Source organism: Panthera uncia, chromosome D1, assembly GCF_023721935.1.
Source record: "Panthera uncia isolate 11264 chromosome D1, Puncia_PCG_1.0, whole genome shotgun sequence".
NCBI lineage: Eukaryota > Metazoa > Chordata > Mammalia > Carnivora > Felidae > Panthera > Panthera uncia.
The window spans coordinates 95,173,349-95,194,151 of record NC_064808.1 but is presented as its reverse complement, the minus strand read 5'-3'; the positions used below and the strand labels follow the sequence as shown (position 1 = coordinate 95,194,151).

Below are 20,803 nucleotides of genomic sequence, written 5' to 3'. Positions count from 1 at the left end.
CAATGGAATCCTCTATTTTATGGTAAAGAACCTGATCACATTTCAAAGATACAGGTGGTTTTACATGAACACAAAAGAAATACAAAACATCACTTGATAACTTTATTCATTTTACACTTTCAGAAGAGAACCACAGCTCTTGAGGAGTATGAATTATGCTTTAAGTTTTTTGTGTGGCAGCTCTTAAAGACCAAATCTGAGGATGTGTCTGAATTATCCGGCCAAAATTGTAGCTTGTTTTCAAGAGAAGCAGATTGAGATGGAAGTAAACTATGCTAGACAGCAAGACACAGTCTCAAATTTTGAAGACATATGTGTGGATTCCAGAGCTATCCTGAAATTTTTGCTCTGTAAAAATTGTTTTGAGTCTACATAGTTCTGTGAATGGACTTTTTCTTCCTGCAATTGCTAAATTAAAGCTAAGAACCATCTTCAGTGGTGTAAATTTGAATGAAAGTAAGGTTGGCATTTTGTGAAGTATTCCTCTATGCGCTTTTGAAGGAATGAAGTTGATAAAATATATTTTTGTTACTTGTGGATTGTATTTTAAAAGTCCTATTTTAAAATAGGGACAATAATATAATTCGCTGTTGTTAGCAACAAACTTCATGCACAAATTTCAGATTTTACTATGATGCTTATTTTTAATAGTATCCTCTATTGAACATTTAATGTGTTTCCTGATGATATGAATTATATAGGTTTATTTTTAGGTTAGGAAATACAGAAAAATGTAACAAAATCTATATCAACCCCAATGAACTTTACTAAGGTACATTATTTAACAAATATGTCTTGAGCCCTTAATGTTTCAGCCACTAGACTAAGTGATGGAGTGTGAAGGTGAAGAACACATACAATCCCTGCCCTCCCTGACTGGAAGACTTCTTGGAAAAAGAAGCATATTCACTGAGACCAGAAGAATGAGTAGGCGTTAGTCAAATACATGCCAGACTGGGGAGAAGGGAAAGACGGTACCAGGCAGAGGAAACAAGTACAAAGCAGAAAAAGTAAAAGGCAGCTAGGTGTGGTAGAGAAACCGAAAGTAACTCGGGGCGGGAGAACAGAAATAGAGGAGTAGGACTCAAGACACCATCGAAGTACACAGGACTCAGATGCTGAAGGTTCTAGAAAGCCTCAGTATAGCTTGGGCGGGGGGGGGGGGGGGGGGGAAGGGCGGTGTGTGCCCCGAGGCCACAGAATGCCTTTTAGCGTTTAAAGCAGGGTGGTGGTTTGATTAGGTCTCCGTGGGGAATGGCTTAGAGGAAAACAAGAGTCCACGCAATGGAACCAGTTAGTGTAGACATCCGGGCTCGACGTCGTTAATAGACTAAAGAGGGAGCGGAGAAGGACCGGGAGGAGGGGCAGAGGGGGCTGAATTCGAGAGCTCCGGCGTGTGTTTAAGGACGTAGAATTCAACTTGGAGGAGGGTCGGACGTGATGCACGAGAGAGGAATCAGGGATGACTACCGGGTTTCTGACTTGGAGTGGGTGGATAACATGGTTGCTTACTGAGCCAGGAACAGGAGAAGCGGGGGGCGGGGGGGGAGAGAAGACGACTCAGGAATGCCGATATTTAAGAAATCGGAGTAAGAGAACGAAGGATAGAGGTAGGACCCTAATTTGGGCCGGGCGGGGCTTACAGCGGCGCGCACCCAGCCTCACACGCCGCCACCGCCGCCTCCTCCTACTCCCCCTCCCTGTGCTCGCGGGCAGCTTAACACAGTAACCCACGCGACGAAGGAGATGCCACTCGGGGCGCAGCTGGAGCCCCGCGCAGGCCCAGTGGGTGCCGAGCGCGGAGCCTGCGCAGTTGGGGGAATTCGGGGCCTCGGGATCCTCGCCCGCACCTCGCCTGGAACGCAGCGGCTGCAGCAAAGCTACCATCCCCGAAGCCCGCCGCTCCTTGCTCCCGCCCCTTCCGTATTTTGGTCGCGCACGGGTTCCGTCAGTCGTAGCGGCCATTGGCTGCTAGAGGTATCCGAGAGCGATGATTGGCTCTCGGTGGCCGTCGCTCAAGCGCCCTTCCGGAGATGGTCGGAGGTGGGAAGAGCTGGAGAGACCCGGGAGCGGAGGGACGGTAAATTGGCTTCCGGCTTGCCTGGGCGACTTTGGGGACGCTCTGAGTAGGCTGCTCAAGCCAGGCTCTTCCCTGGTCACCTTGGCGAGGCTTCGTCTTGTAGCTCGGCCACGCCGGTCGGCCTGGCGCCTGCAGCGCCCCTGGCCCTTAGTCCCTAACCCCAACTCGAACCTCCCTGCTTTCTCGTGTGGGGCTTGGCTGCTGCTGAGACGTGGTCACCGCCATGCCTTAATGCGGGAAGCACTACGAGAAACCTGCGGGGCTGCCAGGAGGGTCTCCTGTCTTCTCTTCGAACTCTCCCGGTGTTTCAGGGGCCCGATCCCGGCCGCTCAGGACAAGTCTTCCCCGCTTCGCCTGTGCACTGGGATTTCTTTCTGTCCTGACCTCCCTCATCGGGTGCTTTGTTTTGGCATTTGTCTTCACACGTCAGAGTCATCTCTTCGGCCAGATTGTGAGTCCTTAGGAGGTTCAGGACATCAGTCCTTTCTTTTCTTGACTATCGTTCAGGGTTAATTTGATGCCTTGCGTTAAAATATATACTCAAGTATTTGCTGGTTGTTTCTTACTGTGACCCCTGATGAAAAGAAGTGTTAGGAATCCGTCGGGTTGTCCTTTTGTTGACCTTTTTGTAGAATTCTGCTTAGATCATCTCACCGTCAGAAGCAAGGATACAAATAGCTGACGCTTGTTGAGTTCTAGGGGTGTGTTATGCTAAGCATTTTAATCTACATTATCTAGTTTAGTCCATAAATCAATCCAGTGAGACAAGTTTAATGATTCCTCTGCTATATGGGAAACTGAGGCTTAAGTAACTTGCCTAGGGCCCCACAGCTAGTAAATGTTGGAGCTTTCTAACCAGTTTTGTTGACTCTAACATCAGCTGTGATGTTAGTATCCTGTTTTACATTTAGAGAAACAGGTTCAGAGAAGCTAGGTGATTTATCCAAAATAAAATAATAAGTCCTAGATTCACGTAAACATTAAAAGAGCTTGTATTAGGATGTCGTGGCCCTGAAGTTAGAACTGAACAGGGCACAGGCCAGGCTTTCTAGGAGCTCACAGTTTATTGGAGGAAACTGACAAAATAGCTACTTAATAAAACATGTTTGGGGTATTGTGTATACAGATACCAGGTCTGTGGAGAGGAAGGAATCAGACAAGGAGTGATGAGACGCCAGATGTAGAAAGAAAATGGAACCAAATTCCCTGGCTTTGAATTCTGTCTCCATCACTTCCTAGCTTGTGGCTTTGGGTAAATTATTTAACCTATCAGGGCCCATTTCCTCATTTGTGAAGTGGGATAATAGCGGTACTTCCCTCAATGGGTGGGTGGTTGTATTAGTGAGTTTTTATATACATAAGATTCTTAGAACAGTGCTTTGCCTACAGTAGGTACTTAATGTTACATTATTCTAGGCAGAGTAAAATCATTGAGACAGGGAACTTGAACCCGGGTTTTCTGACAACTTGTCCATTGCCCTCGCCAGTGTACAAGTTGCCTCACTTTGCTCACAGAAAGAGGAGTGGTGACCAGATTGTCACTGTCCCACTGTTCCCCAGGCTAGAAACAAGTAGGACACAGGCAAAGAAAGTAAAGGAAGCTGGGGGATGACAAAAGAGGAATTCAGGGGGGCGCCTTGGTGGCTCAGTCAGTTAAGTGTTTGACTTTGGCTCAGGTCGTGATCTCACGGGTTTGTGAGTTTGAGCCCCACGTCGGGCTCTGTGCTGACAGCTCAGAGCCTGGAGCCTGCTTCTGATTCTGTGTCTCCCTCTCTCTCTCTGCCCCTTTCCCACTCGCTCTCTCTCTCAAAAATAAATTAAAAAAAAAAAAAAAAAGAGGGATTCGGGGAGCTTTGCCTAAAGTTCAGGTCATTCTCGATATCTAGATAACCCATCTCCTGGGTCTTGCCCACCAGTCAACAACAGATGTGTGTTTAGAGCATTTGTGCTCAGCACTGTACTGGACATAGTATAAGGACTCAGATGGGTGCGATGCGGTTTCTGCCCAGAAGCAGCTAAGATTGTCCCATTGAGCAAATGAGAATAGAACACATCAGATGACCATGAGTGACCATGGGCAGCACACAAATAGGGTCGAGATTTTCTGGCATTATCTACGCCAGACATAGAACCAAGAGGCAAGCATAATCTGAGGGGTGGGTAGTTTTGGAAAGCTTCCTGGAATGTGATCAGATGCTGACATTTATTGAGTGTGTGGGGAGTACAGAGCTCTGTGCTAATGTTGGGAATAGGCAATGAAGGGGTGATGGTCCCTGCGCTGAGAAGCTCCTAGTCTGGGGGAGACAGACCTTCCATTCCACTGTAGCAGCACCATAATGAAGGTGTGCACAGTGCTGTGGGGACAGCAGGTAGATATTCCAGCTGTGCCTGGATGAATTGGGAAAGAACTCATCGAGGAGGGGACATTGGGCTTGAAGGGTAGGTAGAAGTTTCTCAGGCAGAGAGCTTGAGGAGAACGTGATGTGTTTAAGATAAAGTTCATTGAATCAGAGAGGAAGAGGACCGAATGAATGGGAGAGGAAGCCAGAGCAGCAGCATGGTGTAGAGGAGGAGGGTGTGATCTTTGGGTTAGAGTCTGGGCGCTCTCACTTTGAAATGAACTTTGGAAGAGAAGTTTCCACAGGGCTGACTCATGGTAGGCCCTCAATAAGGGTTAGTTTCTTTACCCAGTTCCTGGAGAAGTAAGTTGAGTTCAGTTGAAGAGCTTTGCACGCGGTGCTAGGTGGCCTTGAATCCCGTAGGCAGAGAGAGGAGGTTTGGGATGTTGTGTCTGCCTTAGGAAGGTGTTCCCTACTTTTCCTACCCCAATGTTATAAAAACAGTGAACATTTTCTCCTGATAAGGTTCACTGTTAGTCTCGAGCAGCCCAGCAGCCCCATGGTCATCCCAGAGTGTCCGAGGTGACTGGCTTCTCGGAGGAGGGGCAAAAGCCTTGGCTTAAAAAGGGGTTTCTCTGATAAGCAGTTAGGTATAAGAGGTTCTTGAACTTGTAGTCATGAAGGATTTCACGTGTTTTGTTTTTTCTGTGTTTTTTTTTCTTCTCCGTGTGTAGTAAGTAGAGGCCTTTCCCAGAGTTCCCAGCTCTATCAGGTAGACCAGTGCCTTGCTCCCTTCTAGGGCAGCGACAATCAGTTAACATCCGCCCAGAGGTGACACACCAGGCAGAGTCAAGGCCTCTTGGTGTCCTCTCTTGTCCCTGGACTTTTGCTTTCACTGCTGTCCTCTGTCATTCTGTTTCCTTTTAATGAGGGAAACTATTCTTTTATTGTTCCACAAACTGCGCTTCTGGAACTGCCTGCATCAGAACTGGGGTGCCGAGGTAAAAGGGCAGATTTCTAAGCTTAACCCCAGCCTACCTGAATCCGAATCTCTGGCAGGGTGGCTAGAGAACCCTGCAATTGAATTCATATTAAAGGTGGAGAACCTGCAGGTTCTTATTCAGCTTTCTTCAACAGGCATTTATTATAGGCCTAAGCATGACTAGCACTGTAAATACCCAAGGTACGATATCAGCTAGACAGATAAGGCCTCTTTTGTTCAAATGGAATCTGTACTTGACCCTTGAACAACGTGGAGGTTGGGGTGCCAACCCTTATGCAATCAAAAATTCATGTATAACTTTTGACTCCCCCAAAGCTTAACTACTAATAGCTCTACTGTCGGTTAAGCATCTGACTCTTGGTTTTGGCTCAGGTCATGATCTCACGGGTCGTGAGTTCGAGCCCCGCATCGAGCTCTGTGCTGACAGTGCGGAGCCTGTCTCTCTTAATAATTAAATTATTCTCTCTCTTAATAAATTCTCTCTCTCTTAATAAATAAACTTTAAAAAATATTGTCTTATGTAAAAAAAAACAACAACACTGCAGATGTTACATGTATTGCTAACACTAGATGTCAAAAATGAAAAGATGACAGTCTGTAGGTGTGTGTGTAAGTTTTGATAAATTTTAACTTAATAAAAAAATTTTTTAAGTAATCTCTACACCCAGTGTGGGGCTCAAACTCATGACCCCGAGATCAAGAATTATATGCTCCACTGACTGAGCCAGCCTGGTGCCCTGATAAATTTTAACTTTTTAAATAGATTTGTATATATTTTATGGTATTAAATAATGAAAGACTGGTGTCTACATAGATTTTATGTGTTTGTGACCTACCTTTTTCTTATTTTTTTAAGAGACAGTGTGAGCAGGGGAGGGGCAGAGAGAGAGGGAGATAGAGAATCTGAAGCAGGCTCCAGGCTCTGAGCTGTCAGCACAGAGCCTGACGTGGGGCTCGAACCCACAGACTGTGAGATCATGACCTGAGCCAAAGTCAGACCCTTCACTGACTGAGCCACCCAGACACCCCTAATTTTTTAAAATATTTCTAGGCTACACAGTTCATTTGCAAAGTTTTTCAAATTGTTGCAAACATCCCAAAATTTTCCAATGTATTTGAAAAGTATTTTAAAAGTCTGCATATAAATGGGCCCGCACAGTTCAAATCTCTGTTCAAGGATTAAATAGACATTTTAGTTCAGAGAATGTCAGGGGAGTGGTGAGTAACCACTGGGAGATTAGGCAAAGGCTGACAGTATGGCAGTTTGAAAGTCTGGTGGGGATTTAGGACATGATGCAGTGAAAAATAAAAGAGCTTCTGGGCTCATCTGTAAGCTGTGTGGAAAGAATATGGACTTTGGAGTCAGCCTGACCTGACCCTACCACACCAGTAGTGTGTGACCTTGAGCAAACCAGTTAACCTCTCTGAGCCAGAGGTTCCTATTTGTAAGTGAAGTCAAAAATAGTACTTACCTCATAGGGTGGTGTTGGGAATTCAGTGATGTAATATAATATGCTTAGTATGATGCTTGATATATAGTTAAGTGTGAAATTAACAACAAAAGGTTTTGCTATCCCCGTTTTGAAGATGAGGATGTTCAGGAACAGAAGGGTTAAGTTACTTGGCCAAGGTCACACAGCTAGTAGGTGGCGGACACAGGAGTCTAGATTTGAAGTCTCTTCCTTGTCCAGAGCCATCTCTTTGAACCTGTGCGTTGTTCTGCATCCCATTGGAATAATTAATTCCTTCTTGGCCAGTTGCTCTGAAGCTTCAAGAGAAATGTGCCTTTAAAGTTCTTAGCTCAGTGCCTGGCACACGCTCAATAATGTTAGTGTGTTTTTCCCTTCCCAAGAACGCCAGACAGCTTCCAGGGGTTTGAGGAACTGCTACTCCATCCTTATTGAAAAAGCACAGGGTTTCTCGCAGGTCACGGGAGAAGGCGCCTGCTGCCGCCTCTAGGCAGCCTGTCAGCCCAGCCGTTCACCCCCTGGTGGCGTTTGGGTGGAATCCTTGCAGCTGTGGGTTTCTTTCCCCTCTAGGGTGAAGGCCATGCCGCCCCCTGGGAAAGTTCCCCGAAAGGAGAATCTGGGGCTACAGTGTGAGTGGGGGTCCTGCTCTTTTGTGTGCTCAGCCATGGAGGAGTTCTGCGAACATGTCACTCAGCACCTCCGGCAGCACCTGCACGGCTCCGGGGAGGAGGAGGAGGAGGAGGAGGACCCACTTGGTAAGGGGGCAGGACAGGAGGGGGAAGGAGCTCAAGGAAGGTGGAACGTCTGACTTTCCTTGCCTAATTGTGCTTGTTTCGCTTATAAAAGCATTGTAGATGGGAATGCAAACTGGCGCAGCCGCTCTGGAAAACGGTGTGGAGGTGCCTCAAAAAATTAAAAATAGACCTACCCTGTGACCCAGCAATAGCACTGCTAGGAATTTACCCAAGGGATACAGGAGTACTGATGCAGAGGGGCACTCGTACCCCAATGTTTACAGCAGCACTCTCAACAATAGCCAAATTGTGGAAAGAGCCTAAATGTGCATCAAGTGATGAATGGATAAAGAAATTGTGGTTTATATACACAATGGAGTACTACTTGGCAATGAGAAAGAATGAAATATGGCCCTTTGTAGCAACGTGGATGGAACTGGAGAGTGTGATGCTAAGTGAAATAGTCATACAGAGAAAGAGAGATACCATATGTTTTCACTCTTATGTGGATCCTGAGAAACTGAACAGAAGACCATGGGGGAGGGGAAGGGGAAAAAAAAGTTAGGGAGGGAGGCAAACCATAAGAGACTCTTAAAAACTGAGAATAAACTGAGGGTTGATGGAGGGTGCGGGGGAGGAGAAAGTGGGGGATGGGCCTTGAGGAGGGCACCTGTTGGGAGGAGCACTGGGTGTTGTATGGAAACCAATCTGACAATAAATTTCACATTAAAAAACAAAAGAATCGTAGACTCATCATGGAAAATTCATTCAACAAGGAAACGTGGGATAAATCTGAATCCTCCATCCTGCCATCAAAAGGCAATTAGTGACATTACTTTAGTGAATGTCCTTTTGACGTCTCTCTGCATGCAATAATAAATTAGATAAAGATGATTTTCTTTTTTAAAAAGGATCATATTATTATTATACAGGCTGTCGACAACCTGCTTTTCTGCTTCTCTGGTAATGCTTCTCAGTTTTTGTTTTTTTTTTCCCACTGCAACTACCAGATAGGCATGCGTTTTACTTCCCAACCCCAGATAAAAAGTTAAAAAAATGCTTGAAACAATACTTGCTTTTGTTAAATGTTCTCTCAAGTATTCTTATTCTTTTTCATTAAAAAAAAAAAAAAAATGGGGGGGAGTGCCTGGCCGGCCCAGTGGGTAGAGCATGTGACTCTTGGTCTCAGGGTCGTGAGTTCAAGCCCCACGTTGGGCATGGAGCCTACTTAAAAAAATAAAAATTGTTATGCGCCTCCCTAAATTGATGTATTCAGTCACTAACAGGTCACAAAACAGTTTTAAAAATTCTGTTCTACAGAAAGTACAGAGGCAGCTCTCCTTCCCCAACCTCAGATTCTGTTTTAAGTCTCGTGACTATGAAGCATAAGTGATAGTTTCAGAAGTCAAACAGTACGTACACAACAGGGAAATTAGGGGGTTATTATATATTTCAGAGTAGCTCCTTTTAAAAACAAGTGAGCCCCTGTAAAGCATTGAAAATGTGCTTCGAGAGAGGTGCGTGAGAGCCAGGCATTGGACTGCCGCAGCTGATGGCTTTCCCGGAGAGGGTGGATCTCGGGCAGAATTTGGAGGAAAGAAGGACCTGCGGTCCGACGGGAAGGAGTGAGGGGTGTCCCAGCTCGGGAGCCGGCAGCGCACGCCAGCCACACTGTGAGTTGGTGGCTCTGGACCTTGCGCACACCCTTCCCTCTGCCTCGACCACACTTCTCCATCTAGCTCACGGATGCTCGCCCTTCGGATCTCAACGCAGGGACACTTCCGAGTCCCCCATGCCTACGTCAGATGGGCTCTGTTTAATTACGTTGCAGTAACCCGCACCCCCTGCCCCCTTCATAGAACTCGGAGCTGGCTGCGCTTTTAGATTTATACGTGGGATTACTTAACTAACGTTTCCTCTCCCTGACTGAAAGCTATCGTGAGGGCAAGGACGGGGACTCTTTACTCATCACTACCCCCCCCCCCCCCCCCCCCCCCCAGTGCCTGGTGCACGATTGGTAGTTGTGAAATGCTGGTATTTGCCGAATGAACTGTGGTCATTTGGTCAGAGTCCAGCCTGCTCGCTCGCCGCTAAGTGTCACAGGTAGAAGGAGAGCTGAGCTTTGGAAGGTATCAGACTTTTCCCCCTAAACCCCTTTCTGCAGAAGAAGAATTCTCCTGCTTGTGGCAGGAGTGTGGCTTTTGCTCTATGGACAGTTCTGCTGACCTCATCCGCCACGTCTACTTCCACTGCTACCACACCAAGCTGAAGCAGTGGGGGCTGCAGGCCCTGCAGAGCCAGGCCGACCTCAGCCCCTGCATCCTGGACTTCCAGAGCCGCAACATCATCCCTGACATCCCTGACCACTTCCTGTGTCTGTGGGAGCACTGTGAGGTCAGCGGGCAGTGCTGGGCGTAGGGGTGGGAGGAAGTTGGGGATCTTAGCTCAAGATGCCTTGACCCTCTCAGGGATGCCCTGCGTCTGCCAGGTTCCTGCTACTGTGTCATTTCGTTTCCGGGTGGCCCCCATGCTCCAACTTTCTCAGGCCCACCGAGTTAGTTTGAGGGAGCGCCAAGAAACCCCCTTTGGGCACGTCGGTGTAAAAGTCCCTCTAGCCACCCTCGGTCCTAACCCCAGGTTGCCCCTGGCACAGAGTTCCTTCGACAACCCCGAGTGGTTCTATCGGCACGTGGAAGCACACAGCCTGTGCTGTGAATACCAAGCGGTCGGCAAAGACAACCAGGTGGTGCTGTGTGGCTGGAAAGGTAGGGCCACTCCTTAACGTCTTGTCCTTAAAGAATCCCTGGGGGTGGCAAGGGGTTGGGGCGGCGGCGGGGCATGGGACCAGTCCCCCAGGGTAAGGTCGGCTGCTGGCCGGAGACTTGATGTCAGAACTGCCTCCGGGCGTTGGAGCCTGACTGGGCTTTCCTTCCCAGGCTGTACCTGCACCTTCAAGGACTGCCGGAAGCTTCGAGAGCACCTCCGCAGCCACACCCAGGAGAAGGTGGTGGCCTGCCCCACCTGCGGGGGCATGTTTGCCAACAACACCAAGTTCTTAGATCACATCCGTCGCCAGACCGCGTTGGATCGTAAGCAATCAGAGAAGAAGGGGAGCGGGTGCAGGCCGTCCTTGCGGTGGGGGTAAGGGGCACGTTCCCGGGAGTGGGGGCCACCGAAGGCATCTGCAGCCTGGCTACATCTACCTCTAGGACTCAGTCACCTGCCACAGTGTGACAGGAGAGTCATTAGGTGCTCTTACTGTTCAGTGCTCACTGTGTGCCACATCTCTTCCCAGTGAGTCCTCGCAACCCCATGAGGTATGCTGCTCCTCCCCCTTTCTGCAGGTGAAGAAACCGAGGGCCAGGTTACCTCACTTACCTGAGGTCGCACAGCTAGTTAGGGGTCAAGCAGGGATTCTCATTCAGGTTCTCGACCGCAAGCGCCATGCTCTTTCCATGGTACTGTGTCCATCCCTGGTTCCTGAGCTCCCCCTTTTCTTGGGTGGTTCTCCTCTCCCGGGCTTGCTCTCCTGTCTGTGCCTCTCCGCCATCCTCCGCAGCCCAGGCTCTCTTCTGCCTGCCCCACTGTAGAGCAACGCTTCCAGTGCTCTCACTGTTCCAAGAGATTTGCCACGGAGCGGCTGTTGCGGGACCATATGCGTAACCATGGTGAGCGGCCGGCGCCCCCGACCTCCTTGCCCACCCTCCAGGTATCCGCTAGGCCCCCGATCACAGCCTCCTCTCTGCTCCTCTCAGTGAATCACTATAAGTGTCCTCTGTGTGATATGACCTGCCCGCTGCCATCGTCCCTCCGAAACCACATGCGCTTTCGCCACAGCGAGGACCGGCCTTTTAAGTGTGACTGTTGTGAATACAGGTAAGGGGAACCAGGGGCCAGAAATCAGAGAACCCGAGGTCCAGGGTCCCCCGTGCCCTCCCACCGCTCCTGACCTCTCCCGGCAGCTGCAAGAATCTGATTGACCTGCGGAAGCACCTGGACACCCATAGCAAGGAGCCCGCCTACAGGTGTGACTTCGAGAGCTGCGGCTTCAGCGCGCGATCCCTCTGCTCTATCAAGTCCCATTACCGAAAAGTGCATGAGGTGAGTTGGGCGGTCGGCGGGAGAGGGCAGGTGCAGGTGTGGGGGAGCCCAGGATGCAGAGCTGGCCTCACTCTCCCTCCCCTCCCCGTCAGGGAGACTCAGAGCCGAGATACAAATGTCACGTATGTGACAAATGCTTCACGAGGGGCAACAACCTCACCGTGCACCTTCGAGAGAAGCACCAGTTCAAGTGGCCCTCAGGGCACCCCCGTTTTCGGTATGTCTCTGAACCCTGCCCCGTAGGTTCGCAGACCTTCCCCCCGGCCCCCCGATACCTTTTCAACAAGTTAACCTTGAATTTGAGGATAATTGGATGTCCACCGTCTCCGTTGAGGTTCGGGGAACCCCAAGAATCGGTGGTGGAGCAAAGATGAGTTTTGTGACCTTTGAGTGGAAGGCACGGTGCCAAAGCCCTACAGCCAGAACCGGAGCCTAAGGGCCCTCATCCGTAGCCCCAAGGCCATCTCCTGAATCCTGTGACGCTCCCACCCTCCAACACAGATCATTTCTTTTTCCCCCTCTGCACCCCCTCCCTCCCTCCCTCCCTCCCTCCGCCTCAAGTTTCTACATCAAATTTTCCATTTCGAGTAATGCTCCCTCCCTCTTGTCATTTCTTCTGCACATTCCAATAAAGAGCCCTCTTGGTCTCCAACTCCTATCACTTAACATCCCAGGGCTTCTCCCATCCCTCGTGTTTGTCCCGTAGCTTGCCGGTCTCTGGACATTTCTGCGTCCCCCTGCGCATGTTTGCTGCCCCCCATGCTCCCGCTTCCCCAGGTACAAGGAGCATGAAGATGGCTACATGCGGCTGCAGCTGGTTCGCTATGAGAGTGTGGAGCTGACACAGCAGCTGCTGCGGCAGCCGCAGGACGGATTGGAGCCGGGAGCATCGCTGAGTGACAGCAGCCTGCAGGGCATCATTCTTGAAGCAGTGCCAGGGGAGCCGGGACCCCAGGAAGAGGCCGAAGAGGAAGAGGAGGGTGGGAGCGGTGACGGCACGGCCCTCTCGGCCTCTCAGGACACCCCCGGCCCCGTCGTCCATGTGGTGAACCAGACCAACGCCCAAGGCGAGCAAGAGGTTGTCTACTATGTGCTGTCCGAGGCCCCGGGAGAGCCCCCCCCAGCCCCCGAGCCCCCCTCAGGGAACGTCATGGAAAAGCTTCAGGGAGTAGCTGAGGAGCCACAAATCCAGATGGTGTGAGGGCTGCAGAGCCTGACCGTTCCTACCCCAGACCCTGGCGTGTGAGCCAGGCTGGTGGCGGTGCCCCTAGCGGGCAGCCCCTGCCAACGGATGCCTTTAAGGGTGGTGCCAAGAGCTGTGTGGTGCACTCCGGACCCGGCTTGCGTCATTCAGCGGATCCAAAGGACTTCCTTTTCTGCCAGACGGCGCTTTGTGGGGACCCGAGAAGTTTGGGTTCCTTGAGGGGGATGCGCTGGTCGTGTGTGTCCTTGTAGAGGGGCTGGTATCAGGCTTACCCATAACCCCCTAGTCACTCTGAAACAGTGAGTAAAAGCCCCCGTCAACTCGCACCCATTCCCGTCCTTAGGTCTGTGGGTGACACATAACTGGTTCCTGCGAGGGCCTTTTCCTTACAACCAGCCAAGGCAGCATGAACCAGGCAGCCGTCTCCCTCTAAAGGGCTCCTGCGATCGCAAGGACTTTCATGGTTACCCTCAGGGATGGGATTGGAGGCACTGAGTGTGTGTGTAACGGTTGTTTTGGTAATAAAAGAAACACGGGCTCTTACTCATGTCTTCCTTATGCTTGGTGGCTCTCAACCAGATAGGAGATGCAGCTGCCCAGAAGAGGAGCTGACTCATTAGGCTTGTTCTCCTTTTAGTGACTGGGGTTTGTTTTTGTTTGTATCTTTACTCTTGCTCCCCTCCCCCTCCCCCCTTGGTGAAACGTCTCCATTTCTTCCCAGAGCATCTGCTGTCTCCATGGAGGTCTCAGGCGTAGGCTGTGAGTGGGCAGTAGTAACACTCCCTCTAGAATGCACGATCGGCTGGGAGACAGGAAGGTAGGGCACCTGGCCACGGCCATCCCGTCTGAGTCCTGGTTAGAATCCAGTGTCTCTGGGGCAGGGTCTCTACCTGTGGGGCTGAGGAGGAAGCTGGGACGGGTGGTGGATTTGGAGGCCCTAGGGAATGGCAGGTACTGTAGGTTTAAAGACCAGGTTAGAAAATTGTGTCTGAATGTACAGTTTCCTGGGGGAAAGGGTCTGTTTTTCACTAGATTCTCAAAGAGGTTGAAACCCTCCAAAAATAAGAACCATTTCCCTTGGCCTGTCCAGCCACCTCTCGGCACCCTGTGTCCATTCTTGGGGTCGCTGCCACTCTTGAGGTCAAGGGAATACTCTCAGGGGTATTCGTGGGCAGAAAGCTGCCCACAGAAGATTTCTGCACCTTTTTGAGAGGACCGAACTTAATTCTTACCGCAAAAACAGCATGTGCCTGTTGCAGGAAGAATTTAGGAAAGAACAAGCTTTTCGTTAATTCCAGCCGCCATTTACCGAGTTCCTTCTATAGTCCGGGCGCCGTGGCAGGTGGTAAAGATACAGTAAATGATGAGTAAAACCCAGAGGTGAGTGAAACTCTCTGCCCTGAAGAGACTTGGAGTACAGAGACAAGACCAAAGTAAGTGGAGGGTTGGAAGCCTACCAGAGTTCACTGAGCAGGCTCAGAGGAGGAGGAGACAGCATTATGTGCGTGAGGGATCAGGAAAGGCTTCATCGAGGAAGTGATTAGAGCTACAAGGTACAAAGAGGTAGACACATTGTTCCAGGTAGAGGAAACCAGGTCTCTACACCTGAAGGAGGACTCCGTGGCCTGCAGCACAGGGCAGTACGCCACGGGGAGAGATGAGACCAGGAAGGAAGGCCGGGCCACCCAAAAGGATCCACGTGAGGTTTTAGGACGGTGATTCTGCCAGTGATGAGGAATACAGATTGGAACAGTGAGAAGTTAGGGGGCTGCTGGGAAGAATTCAGGCAAGAAACAATGAGGGCTTTAAGGTTATGCCCGTGTGGATGTTCACGTTGCCTCTACGAGAGCACCTTCGAGGAAATGGCAGTGTGGAGAAGAGAGGAAATGTGAATGAAAAATGTGCTCAAGCAAGGCCATCTCATTCCCAGGCTCACTCCTCTAGGGTCTTGTACTGATTTTGCCACCCACGCCCTGTCCTTCCCCTAAACAAGTATAATCCACTAACCCCAGCAGGCCTTCAGTTCGTCGAAGACAAGCGAGGCTTCTTTGGGCTAAGTACCCTCAGTCTCTTCTATATCTTCTCACGTCACTTAATTTGGGGCCCCTTCCACCCCACCTCCTCTGGGTCTGTGTTTTTGGTGGTTGCACATTGTGAAGCCACTGCCCTCTAGAACCCCCTGTCTTTCCATACTTCGTGCTGCCCAAACCATGCTCCTTTACCTCTGAGGTATGCACTTGTTACCTTGGTCTTAACAGCAGGCCCTCCTGTTTGTCCTTATTAAATTTTGTCTTGTGAGATTGACACCTGTCCCCAAGAGGTGGATTAAAAGGTTGAATAAAACAGGGCCAAAGACAAACCCCAAAGGCAAGTCCCTAGAGACCTTTCTCCTAACCATGACCAGATGAAGACTTTAAAGACTCCAAACCTTGAAAACACACGGTGGTGCCCCACTTTCCCTATACGGTTCAAATACAGTGGATCCTTGAACAATGCGGGGGGGTGGGGGCGCCGACTCCCCCCACGTAATTGAAAATCCATGTGTAACTTTTGACTCCCCTAAAACTTAACTGGTGATAGCCTGCCGTTAACCAGAAGCCTCATCAATAACGTAAGAAGTTGATTAACACATGTTTTGTATATGTATTATATGCTGTGTATTCTTACAATAAAATAAGCTAACAAAAAAAAATTTTTTTTAAACGTTTTTATTTATTTTCGAGACAGAGAGAGACAGAGCATGAGCAGGGGAGGGGCAGAGCGAGAGGGAGACACAGAATCCGAAGCGGGCTCCAGGCTCCGAGCTGTCAGCACAGAGCCCGACGCGGGCTCGAACCCACGGACCGTGAGATCATGACCTGAGCCGAAGTCAGATGCTCAACCGACTGAGCCACCCAGGCGCCCCCTTGCTGGTGCCCTAAGCAGTGGCTGAGGCTGCCCCCTCCAGCATCCCTGATGCCGTCCTTTCCTCAGTTGAGCAGTGTCTTGAGGATCAAGCCAATCCCTTATGTAAAGTACCTCCCTCACCAGTCTTGGCTGTTACACCCACACCAGATCTCATGCTCTGTACCATGGGGACAGCGGAAGAGGTTCTGGCTTGCTACCGCGTGAATCTAGTTCTTCGGGGGAAGGGGATTCTGGGCTCAGCATGCATAGGTTAGAAAGCACCGGAGCTAGCGTGAGGGGTTATGGAATCGAAGCAACTAGAGGCCTGTGGAAGGATATCAGAGGCTGGGGCTGGGTCAGCGCAGGACTTTGGAGGTAGGGCGATGACACTGCTAATTTGATTACCTTAGGGTTTCATCCCGAGTCAGCCCATACGTCAGACATCATGGTGTCTGAAGATTAAGGAGACAGCCTACTTTACTGTCCCTTAAAGAGTGGGGGTACAAAGAGAAGGCAGGCGGCCCAGGAGTGTGGAAGCGAATGCTTCTTTTCTCTTACTTGGGGCAAGTCCACAGTCTCAGAGAAGAGCACAGGAGAGCTGACTAAGGTATAGAAGAGCAATGATTCCCCAAGATGAGGAGAGGGAGGAATGGTCGTGGGGAATCAGGTCATTTCCGTAAGGTTACGACCTATCGAATATAGGTATAGTGAGCGGTAGATGAATGGATGAATTTTGCTCAAGGGCAGGCATCCCATGATGCACTTCGGGAATAAGGAGCACAGCCGTCCTGTTCAACAGCAGGAGTTGAGGCCGAGAGGCAAGGTTGGTGGATGCTGGCAACTCTTCACGCTTAATAGCTTGCATTTCTTGACCGGGCAAGGAATAGAGAGGACAAGTAGATAAATGACACCTGGGGAAGGAATGGAGCCACCCCTTTGGAGCCAGGGAAGGAGGGATGAACGGGAGGGGTGAGAAAGCTTTCACATCTGGTTGTCTCTATTTCCTTGAGGAAGTAGGAATTGAAGTTTTGAGGAGAGTGATAAGAATCACCATTAGAAGATAAAAGAGTGAGATCAGCTGATGGTCGAAGGCCAAGATCAGGCACTGGCAAATTCAGCACAACCAGGTACTTTTTTGTAGCAGATACCAGCACCCCCGGAGCAAAAGCAGAAGACAGACCGCTGGGTTGACCCACAGCCAGGACGTGGATGGCGTCGGGCCAAGGAGCAGGGTAATTACAGCAGCTGGAGAAGACTGGACAGGGAGCCCCTGAGAGACCAGAAGGTAGTGGTTAGGATCAAAGCACTGGAGGTTTCAGGGCACCGGGCTGGCTCAGTCGATAAAGCATGCAACTCTTGATCTCAGGGTCATGAGTTCAAGCCCCATGTTGGGCATAGAGCGTACTTAAAAAAAAAAAAAAAAAGGCGAAAAACAAAGCGTTAGAGGTTCCGATGGGGCTTCTGAAGATTAGAGGGCAGAGGGGAATACTTGTGGTCAGAAAGGGGACATTTTTAAATGGAGCTATTCAGAGTCCACAGTACATCTAAAAGAAGTAGGCTGCGGTGAGGCACCTGGGTAGCTCAGTTGGTTGGGTGACCGACTTCGGCTCAGGTCATGATCTTGCAGTTTGTGAGTTCGAGCCCCGCATCGGGCTCTGTGCCGACAGCTCGGAGCCTGGAGCCTGCTTCGGATTCCGTGTCTCCCCCTCTGTCTACCCCTCCCCTGCTCACACTCTGTGTCTCTCTGTCTCTCAATAATAAATAAACGTTAAAAGAAAGAAAGAAAGAAAGAAAGAAAGAAAGAAAGAAGTAGGCTGCAGAGTGGAGACATGTCACAGGAGTGGAAGAGTCCAAGGGAAACACCTACCTGCAGAGGCCTTTGTGTCCCCTCCAGTGGAGTGGGTCCTGTCTCACAAGGGGAACCGACGCCAGAGAACCACTGGGTGACACCCACTCAAGGCTGGTTCCATGCAAAGGACACACATAACCGAGAGGTGTGGTGGAGGTTCAAGTTGTAAGGGAAGAAACAAGCTGAGACTAAGAGGAGGGGGGTGTGTGGGATCAGAAGGAAAAAGAGACAGAGACTCTTGGGTAGTGACCCTTGACATTTTGCAGCTTTGGAGGTCCCCTCGTTTTCTTCTTAGCAGAAGGAAGTGGTACAACATAGCAGGGGAGAGATGGAGAGGTATGTGTTACACTTTAAAAAAATATTTACTTTTTTTTTTTTTTCCACATCTTGCAAACCAGTCTTTCTTTTTATTTTTATTTATTTATTTATTTTTTAGTTTGTTTCTTCTCATTATTTGCAAAAAAATATTTACTTTTGAGACCGAAAGCGAGGGGGCATGCAGAGAGAGAGGGGGACAGAGGATCAGGAGTGGGCTCCGTGCTGATAGCCGAGAGCCGAGAGCCTGATGCAGGGATCGGGGCTTGAACGATGCGGGTCTCAAGGGGTCTTGGGGCTTGAACTCTGAGACCATGACCTGAGCCAGTCTGACGCTTAACTGACTGACCCCTTACTTACTACACTTTTTTTTTAAAAGTTTATTTATTTATTTTGAGAGAGAGAGAGAAGCAGAGCACGTGAATGGGGGCGAGGCAGAGAAAGAGGGAGGGAGAGAGAATCCCAAGCAGGCCCATTGCTGCCAGTGCAGAGCCCCACACGGGGCTTGAACTCAGGACTGGTACGATCCTGACCTGATCGGAAGTCAGACGCTTAGCCAACTCAGCCATGCAAGTCCCCCTGTATTTTTATAATTTTAAAAGAATAAAGATCCTTTAGAAAGCAACAGCAGGGGCTCTGCCTAGCAGGTACCCCCCTCCACCGTCCAGATTCGAGCCTACGCCCATCTTTGCTTCCTGCCTTGGGTAGGGGAGGGCTCCGTCAGCCTCCCCCTTAATCCACCCCTCATTCCCAGTCCTGAGCTGCATTTCCCCCAGTGGCCAGCAGAGGGTCCTTCTATTGATAAATACATTTTTTTTTCAACGTTTTTTTTTTTTTTTTTTTTTTAATTTATTTTTGGGACAGAGAGAGACAGAGCATGAATGGGGGAGGGGCAGAGAGAGAGGGAAACACAGAATCGGAAACAGGCTCCAGGCTCCGAGCCATCAGCCCAGAGCCTGACGCGGGGCTCGAACTCACGGACCGCAAGATCGTGACCTGGCTGAAGTCGGACGCTTAACCGACTGCGCCACCCAGGTGCCCCGATAAATACATTTTAAAACCATTCTTGGCGAAGACGAGAGACTAGTGCCGTGGGCAAAGGAGGCCCCGCGGATGAGTGGCCTGGGGTGGTGGGAACAGAACTGAGTTGGTTCCAGAGTCCCCAGTCCAGTTCCTCCCCCGGTCCCATAGGACACTGCTACCCCCCTTTTGCCATAGGTACATAAAGCTCCTTACCACCTGCTTCTCCCACAAATCCCTGCCCAGAGCACCCGTCTGCTAGATTAACTCCTGGCACTAAGCTGAGACAGGAGTTTTCTGCTTCTGCCTTGTTCCTCGTAAGCCAATTATCATCAACCCTTACCTTTCTGGGTCTAAGGAGCCTCCTGTTTGGAGGCTCCCTCTTGGGAAGGGGGGAAGGGTCTGGGATGGGAACTGGGGAGGTCTCAGAGAAAGAAAAGGATCAGTCTCAGGGAATGGAGAAGGACTATTTGGGGAAGAGGGAGCAGGTCCACTCTGAGGGAAAGTCCTTGGTAGGTGATAGGGGGGGTTGTTCTGGGAATGATGAGGTCTGGACTGAGGAATGAAGGGTCTCTTGAGCAATGGTTCTCAAAGTGTGGTCTCTAGACTAGCAGTATCAGCATCACCTAGGGACTTATTAGAGATGCCGATTCTCTGGCCCCACTGCGGATGCTGAGTCAGAAAGTCTGGGGGTAGGGCTAACAATTTGGGTTTTTTTGTATTTTTTTTTATTATTTTTTTTTTAGCGTTTATTTACTTTTGAGACAGAGAGAGACAGAGCATGAACGGGGGAGGGTCAGAGAGAGAGAGAGGGAGACACAGAATCCGAAACAGGCTCCAGGCTCCGAGCTGTCAGCACAGAGCCCGACGCGGGGCTCGAACTCACGAACTGTGAGATCATGACCTGAGCCGAAGTCAGAAGCTCAACCGACTGAGCCACCCAGGCGCCCCTAACAATTTGTTTTAACAAGCCTGCCAGATGATTCTGACATGGATCCCTGGAGCCATCACATCAACTCATACTTGTGCTTGACATTTCTGAGCGTCAGTTTCCTTATCTGAGACACAGGAGGATAATATTGACCTCATAAAATTGTCATGAGGACTGGTTAGACCATTCAGGCAGCTGATAGCTATTGAGTACTTTGTGTGTCCAAGTTCTAAGAATCCAGGGGAGAAAGATACAGACCTAGCTCTTTTCAGAGGTCATGTGGTTATGCCACGTGCCTAGCACATAGTAGGCCTTCAATAAATGTAGTTTCCCTCATTTGCCAAGAAAACGGGAGCTTCTTCTGGGGGAAATAAAATGAACCATGGTAAGCCTGGCCTGGAGAGTAAGGATGTATGATCTATTCTTGAGAATAAACACTAAGGTCTTGGACACTTGAACCTCATGAGACTCTTTTGAGGCCGATCTGCAGGAATTTTTATCATCTCTATTTCATGGATGAAGCTCAGAGAGGTGGAGAAAGTTGCTTAAGAACACAGAATGGGGGCGCCTGGGTGGCTCAGTCAGTTAAGCGTCCGACTTCAGCTCAGGTCACGATCTCGCGGTCCGTGAGTTCGAGCCCCGCGTCGGGCTCTGGGCTGCTGGCTCAGAGCCTGGAGACTGTTTCAGATTCTGTGTCTCCCTCTCTCTCTGCCCCTCCCCCGTTCATGCTCTGTCTCTCTCTGTCTCAAAAATAAATAAACGTTAAAAAAAAAAATTAAAAAAAAAAAAAGAACACAGAATGAATCAAAGCATCAAAATCAGAAAGCAGATAACTGACTCCAGATTCAGGACATGGAAGATATGTTCACAAA

The 20,803-nt window shown here is 49.8% G+C and overlaps 1 protein-coding gene across 4 annotated transcripts; it reads left to right on the top strand.

The window, feature by feature from the left end:
* The first annotated feature begins 1,969 nt into the window (after positions 1–1,969).
* On the top strand, positions 1,970–13,473 carry HINFP (histone H4 transcription factor). Of its 4 annotated transcripts, XM_049611962.1 has the most exons (11): positions 1,972–2,080; positions 7,462–7,646; positions 9,790–10,019; positions 10,279–10,390; positions 10,562–10,714; positions 11,216–11,293; positions 11,381–11,501; positions 11,588–11,726; positions 11,819–11,943; positions 12,504–12,804; positions 13,274–13,473. In XM_049611962.1, exons 1-11 carry the CDS (start codon positions 2,034–2,036, stop codon positions 13,283–13,285), a joined length of 1,503 nt encoding a protein of 500 aa, XP_049467919.1. In that variant the 5' UTR covers positions 1,972–2,033; the 3' UTR covers positions 13,286–13,473. The 4 variants fall into 4 exon arrangements, with proteins under 4 accessions (XP_049467921.1, XP_049467910.1, XP_049467919.1 ...); XM_049611964.1 differs by lacking the exon at positions 13,274–13,473 and having other exon boundaries at positions 1,970–2,080; positions 12,288–12,591; XM_049611953.1 differs by having other exon boundaries at positions 1,971–2,080; positions 12,504–13,473.
* The last annotated feature ends 7,330 nt before the right edge of the window (positions 13,474–20,803 follow it).

What these genes read in the sequence shown, in the direction of transcription:
- HINFP (XM_049611953.1), top strand. Translation starts at nt 2,034, where the DNA reads ATGGTCGGAGGTGGGAAGAGCTGGAGAGACCCGGGAGCGGAGGGACG. An exon ending in GACCCGGGAGCGGAGGGACG is followed by an intron (nt 2,081 to 7,461) that starts GTAAATTGGCTT and finishes TTTCCCCTCTAG; the next exon opens with GGTGAAGGCCATGCCGCCCC. An exon ending in TCAGGGCACCCCCGTTTTCG is followed by an intron (nt 11,944 to 12,503) that starts GTATGTCTCTGA and finishes CCGCTTCCCCAG; the next exon opens with GTACAAGGAGCATGAAGATG.